This window comes from Lampetra planeri, chromosome 30, assembly GCF_965212315.1.
Source record: "Lampetra planeri chromosome 30, kcLamPlan1.2.h2, whole genome shotgun sequence".
NCBI lineage: Eukaryota > Metazoa > Chordata > Hyperoartia > Petromyzontiformes > Petromyzontidae > Lampetra > Lampetra planeri.
Genome location: NC_136136.1, coordinates 11,486,936 through 11,513,150, shown reverse-complemented (window position 1 = coordinate 11,513,150; position 26,215 = coordinate 11,486,936). Strand labels below are relative to the sequence as shown.

Sequence of the window (26,215 nt, the reverse complement as noted above, 5' to 3'; positions counted from 1 at the left end):
GTGGTGCTGTAATTTGAGCGCGCGTGAGATAACCCCGGGCGGTGGTGAGCCAGCCGAGTAGCGATGTCCCTCAGAGTACGCTAGCGAGAGGGGGGTGGACATCGCGCCCCGCCCGCTCACGGGGAGCAGGGAGGTTGACGTCGGCCTCCACAAGTTCACCGGCTCGGAGTGAGGAGGATGTGGGAGCTGCTGGGCTCCCTGCTGCTGCTGCTGTGCGCCGCGTGCTGCGCCCTGTGGGTGCTGCGGCGGCGCGCGCGCCCCGCACTCGACGCCTTCCCGGGACCGCCCGCGCACTGGCTCTACGGGCACGCGCACCTGGTGAGTGGTGAACGTGTGGTGAGCACACTGGCTCTACGCGCCCCTGGTGAGTGCGTACCGCGTATGTAGTGTGTGTGTACTGCGTATGTAGTGTGTGTCTTCTGTGTATGTAGTGTGTATGTACTGTGTATGGTGTGTGTATGTACTGTGCACTGTGTAGGTAGTGTGTATGTACTGTGCACTGTGTAGGTAGTGTGTATGTACTGTGTACTGTATGTAGTGTGTGCACTTTCCGTGTACCGCGCGGCCACCTGACGCGTGTTCACGGGTGCCGCGCGTGCGAGCTTAAGGGGCAGCCGGCCCCGTCCGGCCACGTGGGGCCGATTGACGTTGGCTCCTGGCCACAGCCAACACCAATAGCGAGCGATACCTAGACCCATCCTCTGGATATAATCAGCCGTGGCACAGGCAACTTCGTTGCCTGGCTCGGTGATAGTTGCTGGTGGCTCGGCGCTGCCTGTGCGCTCTCTCGTTGCGTGCCCTCGTGTGCGCGGTACAATCGCCCCAAGACTACACAACGGCACGCGGAGCTGTACTACACACACAGCTCTATGGGAACCTGCTGACACATAGAGCACTCAACACGCGAGCAGCACTTGTGCCTGAGAAGTGAATTCGCGATCCGCCGAGCGGCAATTACACCTCTGCTCAGTGGACACTGGCGGCGCTGGTAAAGGAGTTTAATGAAACAAAAACTTGCCTCGTTGTTTCAACTGCCGCACCGGGAGATCAGGGTTGAACCGGTGTCCTCTAGGTTGATTGCAGGTCCAGTGTGTTTACCATTGTAATACACCGCGGCGGATTCCTCGTGTCTACGCAGGAAACATGCAGTCTATGAGTGTATTGCTTAGTCACATCATCTTGCATGGCTGTGTGAAGATGGCTGAGGGGTTAGGTGCTTTGTGTGGGATTGGAGGGGTCACCGCTCGTGTGCCGTGCCTGCCTTCAAATGTACCCCCTAACAGCACTTGCCCCAGCAGTCTGTTCAAGGCTATACAGGGGGTGTTTGTATTTGTACGTGTTTGTGTGTCTGTCTGCAGCTTCCAGATGACGAGCAGTGGCTGCGGAATCTTTTGAAGCTGTTCCGCGAGTATCGCTACGTGTTTCCCATGTGGTTTGGTCCGTTCATAGCCACATTGCAAATCAGTCACCCGGACTATGCCAAAGCCATCATCAGCACTGCAGGTAAACGGCTCGCGAGGGACAGAGGGCAGCGTTACCGCTCTAGCACTGACAGAACACGATCGGCCAGAAACACTCCTGCTACTCTCAAATCTCTTTTGCACACACAAACTAAAGTGCATTCGTATCTATGGGACCTTTTTTATCAGTATCAAAATGCTGGGGGAAAAGTCTTTATCCTTTCCGGCAATAATACAGGAGGTGTTAAGATGTTCAAACAACAAAGAGATATTTATTGCAAGGATGCAAATAAGCATTAACCAAACATCATGCTTGTGGTAATACATAAAAATATGCTTTGATTACAGTGTACGCATTGTCTTTGAAATTGATTGGCCTAAACCAGAGACTATCTATGGGACCCTTTGTGTCTGAATGAAAATGATTAGTGGCAGGGCACACGTTCCCTGCAGAAACACACAGGGCCAGTGAACTAGACATCCATACAGACACGACAGGGACACGGTCGTAGTGTAGTACTGGAGAGCTTAGTAATGTTAAATACGTTTATATTTTACATGACATGTCTGATAGACTATTATATTTTGAGTAATTGGGATGTAAAGCTACGACACGAGACCACATTGACCAACTTGTGAGTAATGTGACATGGCTTGTGACGTCCACTTCCTAGGAAACGGCATCCTTTGTGAAGGACTTGCCAGTCCACGTGTGTATGAACAGTGTCGGATCTAGGTGGACAATACACCAGATACACAAGGCCTCACAGATATAAATTGCGTAACCCGCGATGTAAGCACATTCGTCCACGGATCTGATTCAGTGAAATACCATCGGTATTTTGCGTCTTGTCTTGGGCCTTGGGATGGGACGCCGTTGTGGCGAGATATTAACTTGCTCACCTAGTATACAGGAGGGGGTGGGTTCGATCCAGACCCTGATGCCTGCTGTATATTTGGAGTTTGCATGTTTTTCTCTCTCTTCGTGATCGTGTGGATTTTTCTCCGGGTCCTCCAGTTTTTCCCTCCACATTCAGAATCAACATGCGTTTCGGGTATTTGGCTGCTGTAAATTTCCAGGTAATAAGCCACTTCGTTGAGCTATTGTTGCTAGGTCGCTTATGAAAATGAGCTACATAGCTTAGTGGACCGTACCTGGTAAAATAAAACATAGTTTAGTTTGTAATTGTGTAGTTTATGTTTCTTTGCCACTGTAAGATAATATTTACATAAAAGAGCATTGGGTGGTGTGGATTTCCACTCTGATCCGGAGCAAGGGGTGTAAATTCTATATTTCTCTGGTGGGGGTCCAGTCTCAAAATCATTGCGTGGCTGTACCGTTCTCATTCTGTTGTCATGTGCACTGATACTTAATTTTTTTAGGGCAATATTTACACTAAAATTAAGATTAATTGACCACTGTGGACGTCCCAATAAGCGGTACTCACTGCCGAGCTTGATGCGGTGGCATCTGGCACGGTGATTAGAGCGCAACTTCAGACCACGTTAGCGTGGTTCAACTCAACCCTTCGTCGCTCCGGGGTTGATAAATTAAATACCACTTTGTCGGACGTCAGCCGTGCTTGTTCTGTGCAATGGACATGCCCCCGCAATAAGAACATGGATTTGCCACCGACTGCGAAGTAATTCCGATCCTGATCAAATCATATTTCAATGCAAAACACAGCCAACCCCATCACCCAGTCCCACTCGACCCAATACCAGACTGCTCATGCACCCGAAATATTCATACAGGTGTAGTGTCAGTGAGTCGGAGACGAGGTTTGTAGAGGCACCTTCTTTACTGCGCACTCACAATCTCGCCTGCAGACTCTACAATCGCTAGCCTATATACAACACTAGCCGTCTAACACCGACGGCGCTGACGGAGACAGCCAACAACTATCTAGCAGCGCAATATCGAGCAAATACGGCAGCGACGAAGGTGACGAGATAACAGCAACGACGAGTTGATCGAATCCCAGAACTGGCAGCCTCAACCTCCCGCTCTCGGCTCCTTTTATGCTACCAGCACGGCCTGGCTCCGCCCTGGCAACACCTTCCTTCTCAAACCCACTAGCAGGTTCCAGGGGCTTCCAGATAGGGCCCTCCATGACCTTTGCCCCAGTTCCACCTTCCTGCGGACACACCCGCTCACATGCTCACCAGCGTGTATACTGTTTGTCCACCACATTTGCCGCTGCTGGCCAGCAGCCAGCGCTATTACACTACACAGGCTTATCTTGCTCGACGTGGGTTTGGTTTGTGTGATTTTGCGAATATGTGGCTAACCTTTCAGCCAAAAAAATCGCTCTATGCGGGTTTAATTCACTCAGATGCGGCTATACGGTCAAAAGTGGTACAACATTATTGTTGGTACTGTGTGTACATTACATGCTATTCGGCAGGCCTCATGCCGTGTCGCTTTGTACTCCCTTTTTTTGGAACACATAAACCCCATTAAGTGAGGGAAACATGCACTTTACAGTGTTATACATTTTGGAGCCTGGTAAACAAAGGACACGAATTCATCTTCTGCGAAAGGTATGCGCATGTGAGCAGCAAGTCCATAGGGTGGTTCAAGTAAATTTTTGTTGCTGTGGAAATTCCTGTTTGTTGTAAGCACCTCATGTTGTTTTTATTCAGAACCGAAGAGTGACCTCGAATATGTATTCAGCATTCCATGGGTCGGTGAGTTTACAAATCCTGCAAGACACGATAGACCACTCGACAAATTCACTGGAGGCAGCAGACCAGCATCAGAAATGCATTTAGCCTCACCTGAAGCCGTCATGTGGCTTTCAAACTTTGATATACAGCAATCCCTCACCAATCGCAGGGGTTAGTTTGCTGGAAAATGCCACGGCAGGCAAATCCACAGTTGGTATAGTACAGGGCCTATGGGAAATAGGGGGTTAGGTGAACCACAGCTACGGTCAGACTCGTCAGAGCTTAACTACATACCCCATATCAGTGCCTATCTTACTATAGACCAATTTAGACCTTATTGGTCACCCCGTGCCCTTATAAATATCAACGTTCATCCTACAAAGTACCATCTCAAGGGAGAAACACATAGACAATAAAAAAAAATGAAAACTCAATTTCCCTGTACAAGAATATGAGGTAAACCTTACAGGGTCACGGGTATGCAATTAAGTTTCCTGTTTATTAACTAAACACCGAATAAAAAACACAATACTTTACACAAGAACATAATAAAACGTAAATAAACATTACATTCACTGTATATATCTTTAATATGAATGACGATGACAATGAGATGTAGTGGCGGAAGGGGTGGTTAGAAGTAGGGGCACAGCAGCCCACCCTCCCCCTCTTCCTCCGGGCCGAAGACGCATCACTCTCACTTTCGCGACTCGCTGCATGAACGCTTCGGATCCATGATCAAGGGCACAATTAACGTGAATGTAGTTGCCGTGCGACATGGTATATGCTCTGCGAGAATCACAGAATAGACGGGCAGCTGATCAGCGTCGCAGCGCCATGGGTTGTGCTGTAAGCGTGGAGAACCACAGCCCCGCGAAATTTGTAACAATGACGTCACGCAATGACGTATCACCAACGTCATGTGACTTAACACCTTGCTTACCCGTGGATACTTAAATTTACAAGCCACGGTTGGTAAATTGGTATATAAATGCAGAGAGCAACTTCCGAGACACGTCGAGTAGAAGGCTTCTTATTTATTTAAGAGCACACTGGGCGATACATCGTGTAACGCAGCTACACATAGGTGATCCTAACACATAGCCCCATCTCCGGCTTCGCTGCATGAGCTGGTCGATCAGCGAGGCGATGGCGACGGAGTCTTCCAGAAGATCAGCCGTGTGGTCAGAGACGAAGAGATGGCAGAGAGCAGTGACGCAGCCAGGACCCAGGACACGTAACAGCCCCGAGCCTCAGGTTTCGGTCCCCCTCTGGCCACGCCCCCTTTCCAGAACCTTCGGGCTGGTTCCCGGAGCTTCTCGACTGACTGTCCTTCACCTTTACCCCAGATACGCCCTCCTATAATAAGGCATTATGCAATGCAGCCATGACCGTAATTACCCCTTCAGGCCAACAGATGTCACCCTGTAATTACACAAATAATAAACAGTGTGTGCAAGAAATCGCGGTTTGCGAATCCGTGGTTGGTAAGGGATTCCTGTAAGTTACTGTTCACTAAGTCACATGAAAGAGAAGACAAATTGGTGTCCTGAAATTTATACATGAACTATTTCAAAATGACGAACTGTATCAACATTTTCCATGAACAGATATTGTGTGGGGAGCAGTGATATCGTGGTTAATACACTGTGCTATGATTCTCAAAACCTAGATTCAATATCCCGTCATGCATATCATTGTCAAGAGCTGTTTACACTAACCGCAAGCATCCAGACTGACTAAACTAGGCTAGTAAAACCCGGCCAACACACGTCATATCTATATGAACACACACACACTGACCCAGCGAGTACATTTCCATCTACACCAACACACACTGACCCATCAAGAAGACCTCCCGTCTACACCGACACACACACTCACCCATCAAGAACACCTCCCATCTACACCGACACACACACACTGACACAGCCAGTACACCTCCATCTACACCAATACATACACTCTGCATGCCGCATCACTATAATCATCAAACTGACCTTCTAACGTTATGTTACTTGTGGACAGGATTGAGTCTCCTCACCTCATCTGGTCCAAGGTGGTTTCGGAGTCGCCGCATGCTCAGCCCCGGCTTCCACATGGAGATTCTGAAGCCCTACGTGTCTCTCATGGTGGAGAGCACCCAAGTGCTCATCGTAAGCTCACGCAGTTGTCACACACGCCGTGGGCACTTACCCTGCAGTAGCCATGGCAAGGATTATGGTGCTTAGTACTGCACTATGGACAGTGCTGAATCCAAATGTGTAATTTTAATATTCCCACCCCTAAACATGTATGTTGATTTCCTGTTGAGGTGCAATTGCTTTTTCGCTTCCAACATGGACCAGTGTGGACTCTGTGACTGAAGCACACAGCCATGCTCGATGTCAAGCGAAAATCAAGCGAAAGAGGTGAGCCTCAAATGAAAAGGTCAGGGACTTTAAGATTAAACTCTGTGAATATTCAGTAGCAGCGGGGACGAAGAAGACCACAGGGGCTGCCGCGGAGATATGACGCCTGGCAGTGATGGTGGTCCTGGCCCTCGGTGTAGAGAGGAGGAGGAGGTTGTGTGTCGCTCAGCTACTGCTGTGGAGAGTTCCACCGTGAGCTGTTGTGCAGGGTGGTAGGAGAGAGACAAGAGATATGGAGGAAAGTCGAGAATAGAGGCAGGAGACAATGTTGTAGACAACCTTGCTGATGGCGACGATGGAAGCCAGTGGAGAGAGGCGAGGGAATCGGGACGAGGTGATAGGGATAGAGGACAATGCAGGCGAGATGGTTTTGAAACCGTTGGGAGTTTCTTGAGGTCACTCAATGAAGAGCAAGCAAGGATGCAGTTGCGGTAGTGGAGGGGAGACCCGACTATGCTGCAGGCGAGGGTGTTGGCGATCGATCACTGGACGTAAAGGAAGTGGTACGAGCAAGATCTTATAATGTGGTTTGTGTCGGATAAGTATGAGTTGAGAGTGGCGCTGAGGAACTTGACGTGGTCGGAGAATTAGATAATGGAGCACAGCGATTAAATGCACGAAGGAAGCGTGGAGGTGGCGAGTTGCTGTCTAGTGCCGATCAGCATAGTTTCAGATTTGGAGGCATCCAGGGAGAGATCGTGGGCCCAAAGCCACCGGGTGCAAGGTGGCGGCAGTAGTGGCGGCAGCAGCGGCGTTGGAAGTGGTGGCGGCGGTGGTGGCGCGGGGGGCGGGGGCACTCCGGGAGCCTCTCACATACAGATTTGTCATTGGAACCAACTGAGCTGAACTTGCAACAATGTGGAAGACTCAGAGGTCAAACTTCTGGTAAACATGTTATTTTAATTTCGATTTAAAGCTTTCGTGACTGCAGGGATTCATCTTCTTGGTTCTTTCGGTAAAGTCACGTAGAAGGGAAATAATAAAATAATACAAATAAAACATAATAAAATAATACAATTCTCACGACATTTCGGCCACAACGCAAACAGCCGTCCTCAGGTGAAGAACAGGTCTGTCGGAAAGACAGCGTCTGAATGAGATTGAATGAAACGTCGTGAGAATTGTATTATTTTTTATTATTTTATTATCTCCCTTCTACATGACTTTACCGAAAGAACAAAGAAGATGTTATTTTAAGGTTTTACTTACTCCATGACAGATGGCGCTGAGTAGATTAGAGGGCTGAGCTGGCATTCTATAGTCAGTGAGATTCCGCAACACCCCACCGCTGAGGCTGAAGAACAAACGATACTTGACGTGGCCAAAGCTGACAAGCAGATGAAAGTGAACAAAGCCAGTGGGCCAGACCAGATATCTGCTGTGATTTACAAACATGGAGGACAACACCTGCACTTCTTCATGGCCAGGATCTGGAATGATGAAGACCTTCTCAACGAACTGAAAGATACCATCATCGTGACCATCTTCAAGAAAAGTGACAAGTCAGACTGTGGCAACTACAGAGGAAGCTCTCTCCTTGCCACCGCTGGAAAAATACTTCCAAGAATTCTACTAAACAGACTTGCTGAAAATCTCCTTCCTGAATCCCAGAGTGGCCTCCGGCCTGGCAGGGTAACTTCAGACATGATTTTGAGAAGTGCCAGGAGCAGAGACTACCACTGTACATGGCCTTTTTCAATCTGACTAAAGCTTTCGACTCTGTTACTCATCCTTCTAAGATATGGCTGCCCGACTAAATTTGTTAACATCCTCCATCTTCTGCATGACGATATGAAGGCTGTCATCCTATCAGTTGGTGAAACCACAGAGTCAATCAAGGTATGAACCGGTGTGAAGCAAGGTTGCATTATTGCACCAACTGTTTTCTCTATCTTCCTGGTGGGAATGCTTCACCTGACAGAGGGCAGACTCCCCTGAGGCATGCATATCACATATAGGACAGACGGGAACATATTTCACATCAACCGTTTCAGAGCTAAGTCGAAAACCTCAATCACATTCCAATATGTAGATGATGCCCAAGTCAGTGCCTGCTCAGAAGCTAACCTTCAGGCCATCGTCAAGCTTACAGCAGGATGGGTCTAACACTCATTACCAGGAAAACAAAGATCATCTTTCAACAAGCTCCGAGAGAACACCTACCACCCCCCAAAATCACTACTAACAACGCAATGCTCGAAAACATTCCCAGTTTCCCATACTTAGGCAGCCTTCTCTCCAGCAATGTCTTAATTCATGATGAAATCGAACATCGGATTGCTATAGCTAGTGCTGCCTTTCTCGCAAGCTTAAGAACAGGGGCTTTGAAGACCACGACATTACCACCAAGACCAAAGTTGTTGTTTATAATGCTGTTATCATTCCTACCCTGTTATACAGTGCAGAAACCTGGACCTCCTATCAGAAACACATAAATTACCTCGAAAAATATCATCAATGCTGACTCAGGAAAATACTAAACATCAGCCGAGAAGAAAAAGAAAGACACATTAACAATACTTGCAGTCAAATGCAAACCTATTAGTATATTTTGTTACTGGTAAAGGAGGCCTCATGATGTAGATGCTTACCCCGAGCTCTCATTACTCTGATAGTGCGTTGTCTTTGAACTGTGCGCCTTTGGCGTCATCTGGTCGAACACTATTTGAGACTAGGCTCTAAGAAAAGCTGTCTTTGGTGTGGACCAATCAGTTTCAAGGACAATGCATACATTATCAGATGATTGTTTTTTGTTTGCATTTGACTGCAAGTGTTGTGGTTAATGTAAACATGATTCCTTGCAAAAGGTGTCAGTTTTGTTGCCAGAAAAAAAGTGGAAAAACCCTATTAGTATATTTTGTTACGGGCAAAGGAGGCCTCATGATCTCGGCATCTAGTTGAATGCATCCTCTAGCTCCTTGAGTTTGGCGTTATGTGTTTGCTGAACTCCCCCTGTTCCTCTAGTGCCACCTGGAAATATGTCATCATGGAAACTTGCTTCTCCACTCTCTCGCTAATATCGCTTTCTCCGATACCAAAGTGCTCTGCAAATCTCCCGGGTACTACCAAAGATTTGTAAATGAAGCCATCCAGATATACAAACATAGACACAACTTCAACCGAGAGGATGGTTTTAAATTAAGCAATCATTGGAAAGATGTCATTAACCAAGCCAAACTCTAGCTGCCTTATAATAGTACAGCCATAGTAGTAGTCTTTAAGTTTTGTAGTTTTTTAGTTTTGTAGCTTTTCACACACTGCTTGCCTGCTTGGAATATAACCCACCGGCGAGCATAACAGAAGGCTGCTTAATCCTAGCTTGCTTATCTACTTCTGCCATCTATATCACAAAGCCTCAGCTGCAGCTCCAGGCGTAGCCGTAGCTGCACCACAGGTCGTCGTGCCTCATCACCAGCCCATAACCCCCCCCCACGGCCCATTTTGGCTCCTCCCCCCTCCCCTTAACCAGTAGATAATCTCGTGTCTCTTAGAAGTCTCGTCACTTGATACAGTGATATTTGCTGTGACGGTGCCACCTGAAGACGGAGGCTTGTGTTGCCTTCGAAACGTCGTGATTTAATTTATTTGTTTTCTCTTTTTTAACCTACGCGACTTTACCGAAAAAACCAAAGAGGTTGGTATTTTCCTCTGTATGTTGACTAATCTTCCGGGTAAATTGGGAAAGTTTATTGACTTTTTTGAGAAGAGTTTGTAGCATCCCACGAGTTCCTCCATGAGGGGTCTCAGGTCGTTCCTTAATTGGGGAGGTGAGTGGAGAAGAGGCCTTAGATTTTTTGTGCGGGGCTCTTTCCGCCATTGAGCACCTGGAGTGTGGGGCAGACTAGCACAGGCCTCAGCTTCATATTCATGAAGCAGGCCCGAATCCAGAAGTCCAAGTTTTCTGTGCAGAGGGGAAGGCATGTTTAAAGTCCAGGTTGCTCCTCTGGTGCTGTGAGGCTAAAGAATAGGATAAGTGAAAATAGCAAACCAAAAAACGATGTGTAACCTAATATATTGAGTCGAAGAGGTCCGTTTGAGCGCTGCTCATTCACAAAAATACGTTAAAGGCTATTTGGGGATCTTTAGTCTTTGTCTTTCACTTGTATCAAACAGGACAAATGGGAGAAGAGGATCAAGATACAGAACTTGTTCGACGTGTTTGAGGACATCAGCCTCATGATGCTGGACAGCATCATGAAGTGTGCCTTCAGCTACCGCAGCAGCTGCCAGACGGACAGGTGACCCGGCGGGGCACGCGGAGGCCGTGCAGAGCTGGAAGCACTGCGGCATTCGGCAGGGGCTCGCAAGCCTCGACATTGGCATTCAGCTCCTGGACACGTGGCTGTTGCCATTGTGCATTACAATAGAGCACGAAAGAAAGCGCCTATTCGAAAAGAACTTGTGCAATCAAGACACTTCTCACACCTACAGGACACAAATCTGCTGTAGCTGTAATGCCCAGTTAGGCCTGGCTACGTCCTGTATAACTCCCAGTTAACCATCATCATGGGCTCGACGTCTCAGTTGCAAATGGTCCATTGTGAGTTTCATTCCCTGTGCCTCTGCCCAGTCCATAATCATAGTGATTGCATAATGCAGAATGACCTTGGCAAAGTGTGATGCATGACCTTACACTAAACCATTAAGATGTTTCTACTCACTGCACAGGCATCCACACGCCCCAGTCTCATGATCCAGGTTCTTAAATTACCTACAAATGTAATAGCAACTTGCGTTTTCCCATAGCGATTCTCTTCAACCGAATCATATGTTTGCATATATGTCCAGAGGTCTTCCCCAAATTACCAGCCGTCTGTCACGTGCGCTAATAGCCACTGAGCGGCGTCTTGTAACTCGCGTGACCTCTCTCGCCCGTGCCCCGCTCTGGGTGGCCAGTGACAACTCCTACGTGTCGGCAGTGTTTGATCTCACGGAAATGGTGCACCGTCGGAGCCGGCTCTTCCCGTACTACTTTGATGTCATCTTCAACCTGAGTCCACTGGGATATCGCTTTCGCAAGACGTGCAATGTCGCACACGCACACACGGGTATGATGGGCGCACACACACACGCCTACTATCACGTGCGCAGACTAAGATACCCTGCTTAGCATGAAAAGACAATAGGGGTGAGGGTCACAGTGCAGTGTACCAACAGCCGTGTCTCCACTCCACTCATAGTCAGCTTAAAAGTCAAACTCTTGCCTTTATCTGCCAGAAAATAGGAACCCCGTTAACGTAGAGGGTGACCAGTGAAGTGCAGGTCACAACCCTGCGAATAACATATGTCACAGAAGTCTAAGGCTAAATGTAGAATATTCATATTGTGCGTGTGTATACGTGTGCTGCTAATCAGATAAAGTGATCAAAGAACACAAGGAGGCCTTGCTTGGGGAAGAGGGACTGGAGAAGATCAAAGCAAAGCGGTACCTTGATTTCCTCGACATCTTGCTCAGCGTGCGGGTGAGCGTCCGATCTTGAAGAGCGAAGATGGCATGGACATTGTGGCCTCTCAGTTGCACGTAGGGTCACAATGGGTATGAAAAATAAAAATCTGCAACGACCGACTTCCCCACTTTTCAGGATGACGAGGGCAATGGGCTGACCGAGGAGGACATACAGGCCGAGGTGGATACCTTCATGTTTGCTGGACATGACACTACAGCCAGTGGCCTGGCCTGGGCCCTACATGCCATGGCTCACAACCCTCACCACCAGGATGCTTGCCGTACCGAGGTCACAAGCCTGCTTGCAGGCCGAACCTTCCTCACCTGGTGAGAGGTTTGGGATGTGACATGGACAGCACTCTGCACGCTCTCAAATTGAGAGAACACAAAGCTTATTTCTGGAGATGACTCGTGAAACTCTCCAGGAGAATGGTTTTCAGGCTGATTTTGTGAATCAGTTGTACTTATTTCAGTGTTCCTCTCAACCCATCAATTTCTCCTTCTTCTTAGAGGCTGATGACGTAACATATTTGCAGTAGAAGAATCTGTTCTACAGGGTCAATGGACTACCTGGATTAAATATTTACTTAGATTCATGTTTACATTAACCACAACACTTGCAGTCAAATGCAAACAAAAAACAATCATCTGATAATGTATGCAAAAGTTATAAACATTGTTGGCGTGGTGCCCCAAATCAAGACCACTGTTAATAGGCACTTATTTAATTATTTGTCTTTGTGAGTCTTGTGCTCGTAAGTCATATGTTTCATGTTTTGCATGAGTTAATTTTTCACCACAACAGGGTACTGACATTCCCTGTTCACGTTTGAAATAGTTCCTGCACTTTTCTTACACGGTATCCATGCCACAGCCTGTGCCACCCCAGGGGAGCACGACCCAGATTTGAGAATCTACAGATATGGATAAACATTTCATATATCTACTTTTGTCTAAATTAAGGAACCTTTATCGAGACGTTTGGCCATCGTGAGAGAGAAGGCCTGGAAGGGCTCTCTAGAGCTCCCTCTACTGGAGGCTGCTCTGCCAGCAGTCGCGTGAGCTAGAAACTACAGGGCCGTGCCTTTACCTTTACTTTTCACATTCAAGAGCAATTTAATGAAAACGTTTTAGAGATACGGTATATTTATAATGTGGAAAGCCGTTTTCTTCTTCATTGTTTGCAATCCATGTGTACAATAAAATATACATTGCTAGGCAGCGCAACTCAGTGGGCGAGAACAACATTCGCGTTCAAGCATTGAGCCTGAATACGATGCCCAATTTTCAGCTGACTTAGACCTGAGGTAAACAGGACACAATCTGACGTTGGACTGTGATCTGCAATCACCGTGCATGCGTGTCCCCTTGCAGGGACGACCTTTCCCAGCTGTCCTACACCACCATGTGCATCAGGGAATCGCTGCGCTTACAGGCCGTGGTGCCCGCGATCTCCAGGAAGACGAGCAAACCAATCGCCTTGTGCGACGGGCGCGTCATCCCCACAGGTCTTAGCTCCTAGCCTCCTCGGCTTTGGTCTAACTTTAATGAGCTGACATCTTTCGCCTCCCATCCCCTCCCACAGATCCTAACGCTTTACCTAGTCTTCTTTCAACCCCATGTTTGTTGTCACTTTGTGCCGGCTCTGTCCACAGCTGGTGCCAAAGATTCGTTCACCAAGCCATCCATATATATAGACACAGACACAATTTCAACCGAGATGACGGTTTTAAACTCAGCAATCATTGGAAAGATGTCATCAACCACTTTGGGTCATGACTTGATTTGTGTCTTCTTGTCAACCTCTACCGTCAGCAGTGTGGATGGGTGTAGCGAGGTGCAATGCCCCCCCCCATCTCTACCCCCCCTCCTCCCCCTATCTCTGCCCTACAGCCTCTCCCTCCTCCTGTCTCTGTCCCCTTCCTTCCCCCCCCGTTGTCTGCTCCTACATTACTGGCTGCCCCACCCATGCTGTTTGCTCTGCACATGCTCACCTCCACCCAAGCATGCCGCTTGCGTAGCTCGTGTTGCTTGCACAGCTCTTTTCCCCGCCCACTCACTTTGAAACCCTTATAAGCAGCTACATTTGGAGGCTTGCCCCCCTTTTCTCTCTGCCTGATGAAGACCGCTTGTATTGCGATCGAAACGTCGTGGGGTTTTTTTTTTGCTTTTATTATTTTCAATTCATAATTTTCATTTTAACGTTTGTTTCTATTTACGTGACTTTACCGAAAGAACCAAGAATACCATACTGTTGTTTATGTATCTTTATTCTTATCTTAGAGGACTGGTCCTTGACTCATGCTGTCCAATCTTGAGGTTCTTCGTGTCGCGTACCATCCCTTAAAGTGGCATCGCAGCATCTTTGTATCTTTGCCTCTTTCACTCCATCTGGACTTCCGGAACAAGGTCTGGAGTCGCAGACCCTTGGCCCATGTGGTTCTATGCTCACTTGCACCATTATGGGGAGCTGTTTGACTACACACTTTAGCAACTCTACATTCATGTATCTTTGCCTCCCACCCCTGTGCTGTGCAAACGTATAGGAACCCGAGTTTACATCAACATCTACTGCTTGCACAGAAACCCAGAGTTCTGGAAGGACCCAGAGGTTTGTCTCCAACCTCCAAGTGTGCACGCTGCTTCATTGAACTATCGCAGTGTCGCATGTGTGAAATGCACTCACCTGTTTGCATTTGGCCTGCACGTGCAGATTCAATACATTCGTAGCCCCTACGTGAAGATTGTTTTGTCCGTGTTCACATTCCTTCCAGGCTGAAACAAATATAGGCAGAGCATGACAATTTTAGGATATTTTAATGATTTTGAATAACAAATACAATGCAATTGTGACGATCGAAACTTAATCCCCACTTACAGAGTTATTGAAAATAATATGAATATTGACTTTTAAGGAAGTAGGCTTGGGTCTGAAAAATGTATTGCCCGATTAATGAAACTAGTGATGGAATGACAGCCAAAGGAGAAAACGTCGTGATGCAGCTCAGCGGTAGCGCGTTTGCCGCTTGTTGCATAAGTAATTTTTTTGTTTAGTATGTTATCCTTCCCCGGACGTCCGATTAGCACGGTTGACTATGTACGGTTAGAAAAAAGTTGAACATACATTAATCGTACATAGATTGGAGGTGCGGGGGAAGGACAGCAAACTAAACACAAGAAACTGTTATAAAAAAATAATTTTCAATCTAGATTTAAAAGAAAGAGCGTTCTAGACGGCCGCAGAAGCGCATTTGAATGCACGTCATGCAGTGGTGATACAAAAGCCACTGCGAATGTGACCAGAGTTTGCATGGTGGTTTATGCTCCTTGAGATCAACAAGATATTGTGGTTCATTTGTGGAAAGCACTTTGTGTGTAATGCGTGCGATCTTATTTGTATTTGGTCGGCAACCGGAAGCCAATGCAGCGCAGCGAGCACCGGACCAACATTGTTGGATTTTACAGTGCCCGTCACGACACATGGCAAAGAATATTGTACACGTAGCTTGCTAATGTTTTTGTCAGACATCCCGTAGAGTACTGAGTTGCGATAATCAAGCCTTGCAAATACTATGTGTAACGATTCGGGATAGTTGCAGGGTTTATGGGGAGTGTGATTCCTTGGGGAGGGATGTAACACACCAGGTGGGTTGGTCGTTTTGCCACTCTTTTTTCGGTGATACTTTCATGCACACTTATAGGCAGAACCCCACAAGTAGTCTGACTTGTGTGCTCTATATGGAACTAAATGAAGAAAAGGAACCCGTTTTTACACACAACGCACCCGAACTACTCCATCACCCTTATACACCCACCAGCACGCCCGTTTATAGGGTCTCACGGTCCTGTGTGTCCTAGCCGGCCTGTAGCAATATGCAAAGCTTTTCGTGCCTTCTTTAGGGTGGTGTCTCCACAGTCTAACAGTAGGTAGAGCACTGGTGGCTCCCTTGGTGTGGTGTGTCCACAGTGCAGCTATAGACAGAGCAGGTGGCTCCCTTGGTGTGATGTTTCCCCACCAACAGCACGCAGAGCCCTGCTGCCTCCCCTTGGTGTGGTGCCTCGACACTCCCGCGGTGGGTAGAGGCTTCCAGCTCCTGGCTGCTGCTGCTATTTTCTGGCCCCACTTCTCCTCACGTAACAAGTGCCTCCAAACCTCTTCTTTATTTCCCCTTTCATGGCAGTAAAATTTGCATAATTGGGCTTCCCCACACTCATACTCCTAAAATCGGTCACATCAGCTATAACTGCCACAGACGGAAGCCAGGGGTGTGACCAGTGGCGGCTCCTGCAAAATCTCTCAGGGGGGGCAAATGTCTGGATGATTTATAAGGATAAGGTCCACCCATGCAAAGGATAAATTAACAGCTTAAGCATGTAAAGGCAACTTCACTTCCTTAATATTAATGAAAAATAAAGTGACTCTTACAATACATCTTGTTTGTTTCTTTACTCACTATTAATACAATCCACTCAAGTTTCTTTTATTAAAGATTCCACTAGGTGGCGACAAATAAAATTGTTGACTGAAACGTGCTTACGTATGATGATGTAAGCACGTTAGTGCGAGCCCTCCCGGAAGCCATAGAGAATGCATTGCAGCGCCCCCCGTTCGAAAAAAAACATCTTTGAATGTAAGTCTATGGGAACACTCTGGGCGATTCTCAGCCGGAGTGAAATCGCCCAAAAAGAGGCGGTACTCCACAGAACGTGACATGATGCTGATTGGACTATATCCAGAGGCACAGTGACGGCTAGCGTGACTCTGTGGTTGAATGACATTGGTGGTGCGTCGCCCAATCGCCCTAATGAAGAAACCGCCCCTGGGTGTGATCCTCAACTTTCGCCTCGTCACACTATGCTACACGCCACCGTGCAGAGGCGTAGCTAGGATATTTTGCGCTCGGGGACGAACTATAAAATTGGCGCCCCCCCCCCCCCCCCCCGTTTAATCACATTTTCCTATTACATCGAATAAGGAATAACAATTTAAATTTTAATGAAACATTGTATTTAAAGAAGCAAATTTATAGAAATTATATTACATGGCTCACTCAGTCACTGTCGTAGACTGGTTGACATAGTCTACAAAAGATTATTTTTTCTTGATTTCACTGTCGCAAACTGGTCAATCACGTAATCAAAATCTGTTTTTTCCAATGTTTCTCTTTCAACGCTAAGAAGAGCAAGATCGCTGAGACGATCTTGTCCCTTTGAAGCACGCAAATACGACAAAATAAGTTTCAATTTGCTGAACGACCGCTCAGAGCTTGCAATTGAAACTGCTATTGTTATACAATTTGCAGTGAAATTCGCAAATTCGAAAATATGTCGTCTCCATAAAACACAATAAAACCAAGAAGATCCAAAGGAGTTTCTGGTAGAACTTCATTCCGGTTACTGAGCAGCATTTTGCAATCTCCAATTTCTGTGAAAAGTTCGTGGCCATTGATGTCGGTGTCATAGAAATTTCCAAAATCTGTGCAATTTCCAGCAGATATCCAAAATTTGTGTTCAGGTCTTTTAGTCGTAAAAACCGTGTTGACATCTCCTGTTGAAGTCGATAAAATACGCTCTTCATAACGCGCACAATTTCATCTGCTGAAAGTCCTGCATCTCTTGCCAGTTCTCCTGGCATCTTCCGACGTCGCCTAATTCTTCTGTCCACATCGATCCCCCAGGCTGTGCATCTTGTTTTGGCGTTTTCTACAGCAACTTGGCTCAAATCATCACGAAGCTTGACAAATTCATGCTCCAAAGATTCAAGATCAGTTGCTGCTTCCTTGAAATTCATAGTAGGATCCTGTAAGCGCTTCTGAACACGATCAATTTTTCCAAGAATGACATTCCAGAAATGTAATAAAACTATGAAGTTAAAATTTAATACGCATGCCTGTAACTGTTCTGCATCACTTCTGGTTTCAGGCGTCATAGTTACGTCCTCCGATAATTTGTCTAGCAGTCCTACTAGTTCATCCAGTCCTTCATAGATAGCTTTAACAGCTTCTGATCGTGCACTCCAGCGTGTTTCAGACTTCCGCTTTACTGTGATGGGCACAGCTTTTTTTAACTCTTCCCAACGAATTGTTGAACGAGAGAAAAACAAATATATACTTTCAACTGTTCCAAAAAATGTGACGATAAGTGGATCCTGTTTAGCTGAGTGTACTCCTGCTAAGTTTAAGCTGTGGTTGTCACAGTTGACAAACAATGCTCTGTGATTGTTGTCACATATTCGTTGTTGAAGGCCGGATATATGCCCAGTCATCACAGCAGCATTGTCATAGCATTGTGCCCAACAGTCGGCTAGAGGTATGTTGTCAGATTTCAGTCTCTCGACGATGACTCTTTGTAGGCTTGCTGCATCTTTTGCATGTATCTCGATATAACCTAAACATGATTCTTTGATAGTTACTTTTTTAGTTTGAAAATCCACATCCACAAATCTTATGACCTGAGAAAGCTGTTCCCGATGTCCTATATCAGGAGTTGAGTCAAGTAAGATACCGTAGTACTTGTTTTTCCTGATATCACTCAACAATTGGTTCTTTACAGTCGACGCAAGTATGTGGATAAATTCATTCTGGATTTCCGGTGACAAATAAGAAACTGATCCCGGATTTTCTCCTGCGTGCTGTACGTGTTTTGCTAACAATGGGTCATACTGAGCAACGAGTTTGATCAGCGCGAGAAAGTTTCCAACATTTTTATCCTCATCCGCATTCAAATTTTCCTCATGGCTACGTAGTGCCAAATTTTGTGAAACCAGAAACTTAATACAGGTGAGTATTCAAATATAAGGTACTTGCGACGTACACGTATAAGTGAGCCTTGTAGTAAATGCTGCTAAATGAAGGCCACGCTATTTTGACGTGCGTGGGCTGCTCCGGCTGCTTCAGCCGCCTGGAGCGTGGTGTCACTAATAAGAACTCAAAATAGGCCGTCGTAGTTTCCGCCACCAAAAAACAGGCCAGTGACTAAGGCTGAAAGACTGCGCCTGTCTGTTGTTTGGGACGTTCTTCCATGTAAGTTCTTAATAGGCGCGCGTACCAAAATGTAATTACATGACATGTACGCTGTGTGTGGTGGGATATATAAACTTTTAGGTTGAGGTGTAGATTTGTGCAGTAGTTTCAGGCTGCCGTGCCCGCCGCAATAAGTTATAATGTAACGTTGTAAGCCTCATTTTGGCGCCCCTTTACCTTGGCGCCAGGGGACATATGTACCCCCCTGCCCCCCCCTAGCTACGCCTCTGCCACCGTGTTGGCGATGTCACGACTAAATATTGACTGAATGTGTCGTAGAACCCCGATATGAAAATTCCTGGACCTGACCTGACTATATTTTGCACTTGGTGATCAAAAGACATAATCTGGTCGAGTATGATGCGGAGGAAAACTGAATCCTGGAGTCTGCGACCACCACCCCTGATCGTCTCACAATTGCTTTCACCTGAGCCGGAGTGACAACCAGCAGAACCTCCTAGTTTCGTGATTAAGCATCATTTCGTTTTGTGCAAACCACATGTGTACTGCTCGCGTGCATTTATAGAGATTATCGATGCACTCTATATCTAACTTTAACTTAAATGTCGAGTCGACAATCGTCAGAAGAACTGACCATATCTGCAGCATAATAATGTGGGATGCATTGTAACAAGTGACGAGCACGGTCAGGTAGGGGTCGCCATTTCCACAGCAGATCGTAGCACAGTGGGTGTTGAACTCGAGTCGTTTGACTTGGAAAGTCGACCAATCAGCACTCTCTTCTTCTGGTGAGTGCCACCGCAGTACTGGAGACATTTGGGTGAGACAGAATTTGTTTGCCGATCCAAGCGAAGAGAAGTTATCAGCATGGTCCCCCATTCTCCAGGGAAGAGGGGAGGCAGTACTTGTTCGCAATGCTTGGCTCGCTCAGCCGAAGTCCCGCAAGTGTGGGGCCTGGCCGCAAGCACCCGGGCAGCAGCAGAATTGGGTTTGGGCACTTCACTACACACCTGGTGACCTGGGTTAGATTCTTGGCCGCATCAAGTCATCAAGTCAACTCAGCCGTAAATGAATGGCCAGTGTTGTGTTATCAGCAGCACTTGGGTGGGTAAAGGTAGCAGGGCATGCTGCTGGCCACGGAACCCCCTCTTGTGCCAGGCTGGCCTAATCAGGTGCTGGCTAAACAGTATTTGCCAACTTGCCTCACCTACAATTCCAGTATTAACTCCAGTATTAACTCCTAGTTTCAGTAAACTTAAGAGACCTGGGCCCTCAGGTTTACTGATGGCAATTCTACCGTGCGTGTGTAGGCGTCAAACCTGGGAAACGTACGTAATAAACGAGACAACAGACTATTAACCTGCAGCAAACATACTGGCAGACAGTCAAGTAAGTAGGCCAATGCCTCCCATTGATGCAGAGAGGCCTCCACAGTGAGTGGTCCAGAAGCGAGGTTCAGAAGGATTGGAAGTGGAGGTTCAAACTGGCGGGAAGCAAAGGTTGAGCATTGAGGCGACGGTTGACAACCGTTGAGGGAAGAAGGACGATGATTGGCCGAGACGGGTGTGGAGTGTGAGGGAAGTTTCGAGAGAAGGGGCTCGAAAGGTTTAAAAGGGGAGAGCACAAGGGGAGGGTACGAGCTTAAAGAGACAGGCAAAGTAGCCAGGCCTAGTGTTGTGTCAAATCAAAGATGCGGTGTCAAATCAAAGGCTCCCGAGTGCAACATGTGAACCTTATGGCGGTACCCCAGGGCACAGCTCTCACACAATGTCCATGATGCAGTCATTTTCAGTCTGTCGATGGTCAGCGATGCGGCAATCGACTCATCTCGACGAGCTGTACGCGATGCACTATTCAAAGTATGGTTTTTCGATAACGGATTTTTTTATGCTGTTTGGCGTTTCGACATCGTGGAGTAGCACTGATTTCGGATTGATTGGTACCCCAGTCGCGGAGTTAATTACACCCCTGGAAAAAATAGTGTTCCAGAAATAAAATGTGTAATTGCCTCAGCCCATTTTGTATTATTTGGTACCCCGGGGTACCGCCATAAGGATCATGTGTCGTTGTCCTAACACTTAGATGGCTGGGAATGGAGCTCCACACCAACCCACTGTTAACTTAATAATAGGTGCTCGCTAAGAGAACTTTGCCCAGCCGGGTAATGGAGATGGAGGTGGTGATCAGTGTGTGCGTACGCATGCACATAAAGTAACTTGATGTGTAAATATATAATTTGACTTGCCTGTGCATCTGCCCGCAGGTTTATGACCCTCTGAGATTTTCTCCTGAAAATGCAGCCAATCGCCACCCCTACGCATTCATCCCCTTCTCGGCCGGGCCCCGGTGAGCGTTAAACCCTCCTGCTCACCGCCACCGTCTCCACAGGCAAACTCGGGCCGTTACTACGCAAAACTATGAAGCCCCACGACGCGATCAGACTGCAAGCGACATGGGGGGGAGGCGAGCGACTTGGCAGTGGTTAACGCATTGCACACAAACCCAGAAACCCAAGTTTGATTCCCGAACACGAATAAAATAATTGGCAATACATACCTGTCCCCTTTTCCCCTTCACCAACCCACGTTGGCTAGTTTGTTGAAGTATACACATATATAATAGCCCAGATCTCTCCTTCTGTGACTGTGATTAACGCCCCTGGATTGGTTGAAGTGCGTCACGTGACCGCGAGCCAGCAGCCAACCAGAGGTGCGCCCCTCCCAAACATGTACGCAATCACGGAAAGCTGACGTTTGATCCACTCACACACGGCTCACTAATACACACAACTCACTCACACACAATCGCATGCACCTCAGAGGAGACGGGTGAGTCAGAGTGAGGAAGCTGACGGTCGATCCAGTCACACACGGCTTACTCACACAGCTCACTCACTCACACTCACTCACACACAATCGCATGCAGCTCAGAGGAGACGAGTGAGGCAGAGGCGTGCTCCGTCCACTGCTGCCCTGAGGGACTCTCGTGCTCTCCACTTCTGGCTTGAGGGAGAGCTGCGCTCTCTCCACTGCTGCTCTGAGGCAGAGCCGTGCTCGCTCCGCTGCTGCCCTGAGGGAGAGCCGTGCTCTCTCCACTGATGCCCTGAGGGAGAGTCGTGCTCTGTCCACTGCTGCCCTGAGGGAGAGCCGTGCTCTGTCCACTACATTAGTACTCGAGGGTTTTTGGTGCTTAAATCCACTGCTGGATGAAGGCCCACCGCACGCTGTGCGAGTGGATCGTAAGGATTTACTTGACCAGTCTGTTGGGGGCCGCCGCACGCTGTGGTTGTTGGGGGGTGCCGCAGGCTGTGGCTGTTGGGGGGTGCCGCAGACTGTGGTTGTTGGGGGGTGCCGCAGACTGTGGTTGTTCAGGGCCGCCGCAAGCTGTGGTTGTTCGGGGCCGCCGCAGGCTGTGGTTGTTCCGTGACGCTGCAGGCTGTGGTTGTTCGGGGACGTTGTTAAATAACTCCCCCACTCCAATGAAGCCTTCATCCGACAGTTGATTTAAAAAAAAAGACTGCGCATTTTTACCTAAAGTAAGTCACGCTGGCGCAGTGGTAACACTTCAGCTTTGCAGCAAGAAGTTTCCAGGGTTCAATTCCTGACTCGGGACAAGAAACGACGACACAATGTACCGGACACTGGTCAAACATCCCAAGGCTAAAACATCTTACCTACAAATTACTCAATTGGCGATTACACACAGGAAGATCATCGCCTCCTTCTGAGTCGTGAGACTCACTGAGGCTGCAAGCATAACCAAGCATAAAATGATTATGATTATTATGAAAGCAGTGAACGTGTCTGAAGCCTGCATGGATGATAGTGCCGGTGACTGCTCTGGATGGGTGGGGAGCTGTGGCACAGCGGTTAGTGTGCTGCGCTATGAACCCTGCAACATAATTTCGATTCCCCCTCATGGCCAACACCAGTGACAATTAACTGAACAGGTATTGGGCCTCCACTAAGTCGACTCAGCCTAAAATGAGTACCTGGTGCAGTGTGTAAGCATCGCTACTGGGGAGACAAAGGCATACTCCTTGTTTTTTTCAGTAAAGTCACGTAGGTAAAAATAACATTAATAAAAAATGAAAACAACTAAATGGCACAGCCATCTTTTAGGCATAGCCATCTCTTAGGCACAGCCATCTCTTAGGCATACTTAAGCGATTGTTCTTTCGCTGTGCTTTGTCCCCACCTGAAGACGGACGCTTGTGTAGCGCCCGAAACGTCGTGATTTAATTTAGTTGTTTTCATTTTTAATTTATTTTATTTTTACCTACGTGACTTTACCGAAAAAAACCCCATAGAGTATGGATCCTTGCAGTCAGGAAAACTTATAATCTAGAGACAAAGGCAGTTGCGTGTAGTGTTGGTGATCCACCAGCCTTTATAGATGCTCGCTAACAGCAGTTGCCCCAAGTCAATTTAAGGCTATAATAGGGATATTTGTCTTGCCTGGATGAGTGAGTGCAGAGAGCCGTCAAATAAAATTTTTTTTCTTACACACGTGGCGCCTTACTGGCTCAAATCTGGCAATGAAAGAGCCATCACATTAATACTCAATGTAAAAATAGAACATTATGTACAATGAGATCTGTAGGGAGTGATGCTACCCAACACAAACCCCTCCCTGGGCTGCACTTGCATCATTTTGAAGAAACATTCTCGCAGAGCGCTGCGTGCCCCGTATTCATTATTTGTCGCATTACAGCGACAGCAATGTTTTATTTTTAGAGCTGGAACATATCCACATAATTGTATAGCACGGCTCTACTACAGACCGCTTTCACGGTTGACATTTGGTAATATGAGTGATGATGACTTGAATCGGCAATGCTAGCGATGATAAAATTGTGATTTCACCCTGCGCGCACCCCCCCAGCAACTGCATTGGGCAGCACTTTGCCATGAACGAGCTGCGCGTGACGCTCGCCCTGATTCTCTCGCGGTTCCGCGTGCTGCCGGGCCCCGTGGAGGCGCAGCCTGTGCCGCGCCTCGTCAACCGCTCCACCACGGGCTTCCAGCTGCAGCTCGAGAGAATCTCGCCACTCGCCGAGTAGCAGCAGCGCGCTCCGTCCCCATCTCACATCACACCGAGCGCAGAGTTCTCTCACTGCTTCCCACTCTCACATTCACTCTCTGTGGAACTCTCTTCCCATCTCACACACTCATTGTGGATCTCCCTGTTGCGTGAGACTGATGATGTTGAGATGTCTTTTTTTCGATAGTTCAAACAAGTGCCCCGTGCTCGTGCAACACTAGGTTCTCGTGACTGATGGTATTAGATAACTCGTGTTGTGTAGTATGAGATGGCGACAGCTTTGGAAAGCCTTTATCCAGTAATTAGTAATGTGTTGTTTTCATAGTCATGCATGAAGAAAATCATTAAAAATAAACCATGCTCTCAAACTGTAATTATCTCGGCCTCGCTGTGCGCTGCGTTGCACCGCTAGTCGAGTAGATAACATTGCGTTCAATAAACCCTCGGAGCCAGGATGAACGTCCGACTCCAATCGTCATTTATTGATTTTAACAAGGTAAAACTGGTGAGAAAACAGATACAGCATCTGTTATAATCCGGAAACACCAACACAATGAACACCACAGCATCAGATCATTGTCTTAGATAACAATAGATCCTGGACGGACCAGGCCCCTACATTACCACTGAACAACTAGACAAGAGCACAAGCCGGTGTGTTGCATAAAGGCACATCGTGTATTCATCCCACTGCACCCCAAATGCACAGCATTACACATAACACTAAACTGTGGATGAGATACTTCGTCATCTTTGCTCTCAGGATCGTAACATAGCCACCTGGGCACAAGTCTGACTCGACCTACTAACTCACAAGTAACATCCACAATAAGGAAAGTTGCAGGCTTCTTTGCTAACTAGGCCTCGTATTTACCACAACAACTTAACGGTACCATAAAGGCATTTACATCACTATAACGGTCATTCCAACATTACAACAGCATTGCCAATATTATAGGAATATAAACAAACTTACAGACAATGCTTCTCAAAGTCCCACGATGGACAACTGCTGAACTGCTTCTGGTTTACTAAGACGCGATGTGTGCCGCCATCTTGACTTATCTGTGTAATGGCCGACACCGCGTGGTTCAGTGGAAATCTAAAATCGTAACTTCCTGGTCACGTGACCAAAATTAGCATCAAAGACAGGAAATTCATGTGTACATACGCCCCCCCATCTGCCGTGCGGCACATTCCTGCCGTGAGACAGAACAGTAATCGTGCTTTATTATGCCAAATATCGGGTTTCATAACAAAATAAATTTTAAAAACAAACAACAAAATACAATAAGGGTTACATTTGAAAATACACTAGGACAAAGCACCTTGAAAGCGTGTGATAACAGCAGGTGTCAAACACTGCATGTGCATGTCAGTTATCCTGTATACTGCCTGTCTGGACTACAGCAGCACATCACCATTGTGTACGATAATAGTCACTATTGTGGCTAAAGTCATGCTTTTGCATCGTATGCTACAGGAGTATTTTTTTGTTACACCTGTTTGCGAGTCCAGACCTCTCGAGAGAAAGAGTTGCTCGCAAAACCAGGTTATCAAAACTCAGCTGTGACCAAACGAGGCCAACATCTGAGAAGTGGTTGAGTGGCTCAGGCGGCTAAATGGGACTTTGTCGAGTGATCCAGACTCTGGACTTGTGAGACTGGATTCCAAGAAGTCGCTCGCGATAAAACCATGAGCCGGCAAGGAGCTCAGCGTTGTCAGCAAACAATAAGTATTGAGATTGATTTTGGGCTTAATTCATTCTTGTGCAGCTACTAGAGCTAGTTTCATATTATAACCCAAACTATTCTCACCATCTCTCTTCCTCTGCAAAGTCAAACGCCTCCAGAAATTCAGATTGCAAGCCAAGGCATGGGTACAAATAAATGGTCGAGCCATGAGGAATGCACTTTGCATGTTTAATGTTCATGTGGAAGACATCGGATATCTCATAAACAGACTGTTGTGATGTATTTACACAATTCAGCTTTACAAAAAATGCATAACCATGTTTGTTTCATGTAGCAGTGCGAGCAAATTATTTATTTAATTCGATAATGATCACACCAAGGTGAAAGATTCACACAACAATAGAGATTAAAATAACGGTTTTACAAGTTTATGGGGTGATAATTAAACCTGGCACATTATTGAATGAATAAGGCAGCTATTCTAAAGATACTCCTAAGAAATTCACTT

At 47.0% G+C, this 26,215-nt stretch overlaps 1 protein-coding gene and 1 long non-coding RNA gene across 3 annotated transcripts; one reads left to right on the top strand and one right to left on the bottom strand.

Moving 5' to 3' along the window:
* On the top strand, window positions 1-24,472 carry LOC144728979 (cytochrome P450 4B1-like). Of its 2 annotated transcripts, none has more exons than XM_078608784.1 (12): window positions 1-318; window positions 1,359-1,503; window positions 4,107-4,151; window positions 6,159-6,286; window positions 10,655-10,779; window positions 11,438-11,589; window positions 11,897-12,003; window positions 12,124-12,314; window positions 13,362-13,495; window positions 14,534-14,598; window positions 21,234-21,316; window positions 23,855-24,472. In XM_078608784.1, exons 1-12 carry the CDS (start codon window positions 178-180, stop codon window positions 24,030-24,032), a joined length of 1,494 nt encoding a protein of 497 aa, XP_078464910.1. In that variant the 5' UTR covers window positions 1-177; the 3' UTR covers window positions 24,033-24,472. The 2 variants fall into 2 exon arrangements, with proteins under 2 accessions (XP_078464910.1, XP_078464911.1); XM_078608785.1 differs by lacking the exon at window positions 1-318 and adding an exon at window positions 738-988.
* LOC144728980 (uncharacterized) lies at window positions 3,960-25,503 on the bottom strand. Its single transcript, XR_013587604.1, has 3 exons — window positions 24,990-25,503; window positions 14,674-14,762; window positions 3,960-4,166 (listed from the first exon to the last, which is right to left on the bottom strand). It is a non-coding gene; the product is annotated as an uncharacterized LOC144728980 (long non-coding RNA).
* Window positions 25,504-26,215: the final 712 nt, after the last annotated feature.

Excerpts from the sequence above, each read along its gene's own strand:
- LOC144728979 (XM_078608784.1), top strand. The coding sequence starts at position 178 with ATGTGGGAGCTGCTGGGCTCCCTGCTGCTGCTGCTGTGCGCCGCGTGC. Across the intron at positions 319-1,358 it reads TCTACGGGCACGCGCACCTG|CTTCCAGATGACGAGCAGTG; the intron begins GTGAGTGGTGAA and ends GTCTGTCTGCAG. Across the intron at positions 13,496-14,533 it reads CGGGCGCGTCATCCCCACAG|GAACCCGAGTTTACATCAAC; the intron begins GTCTTAGCTCCT and ends GCAAACGTATAG.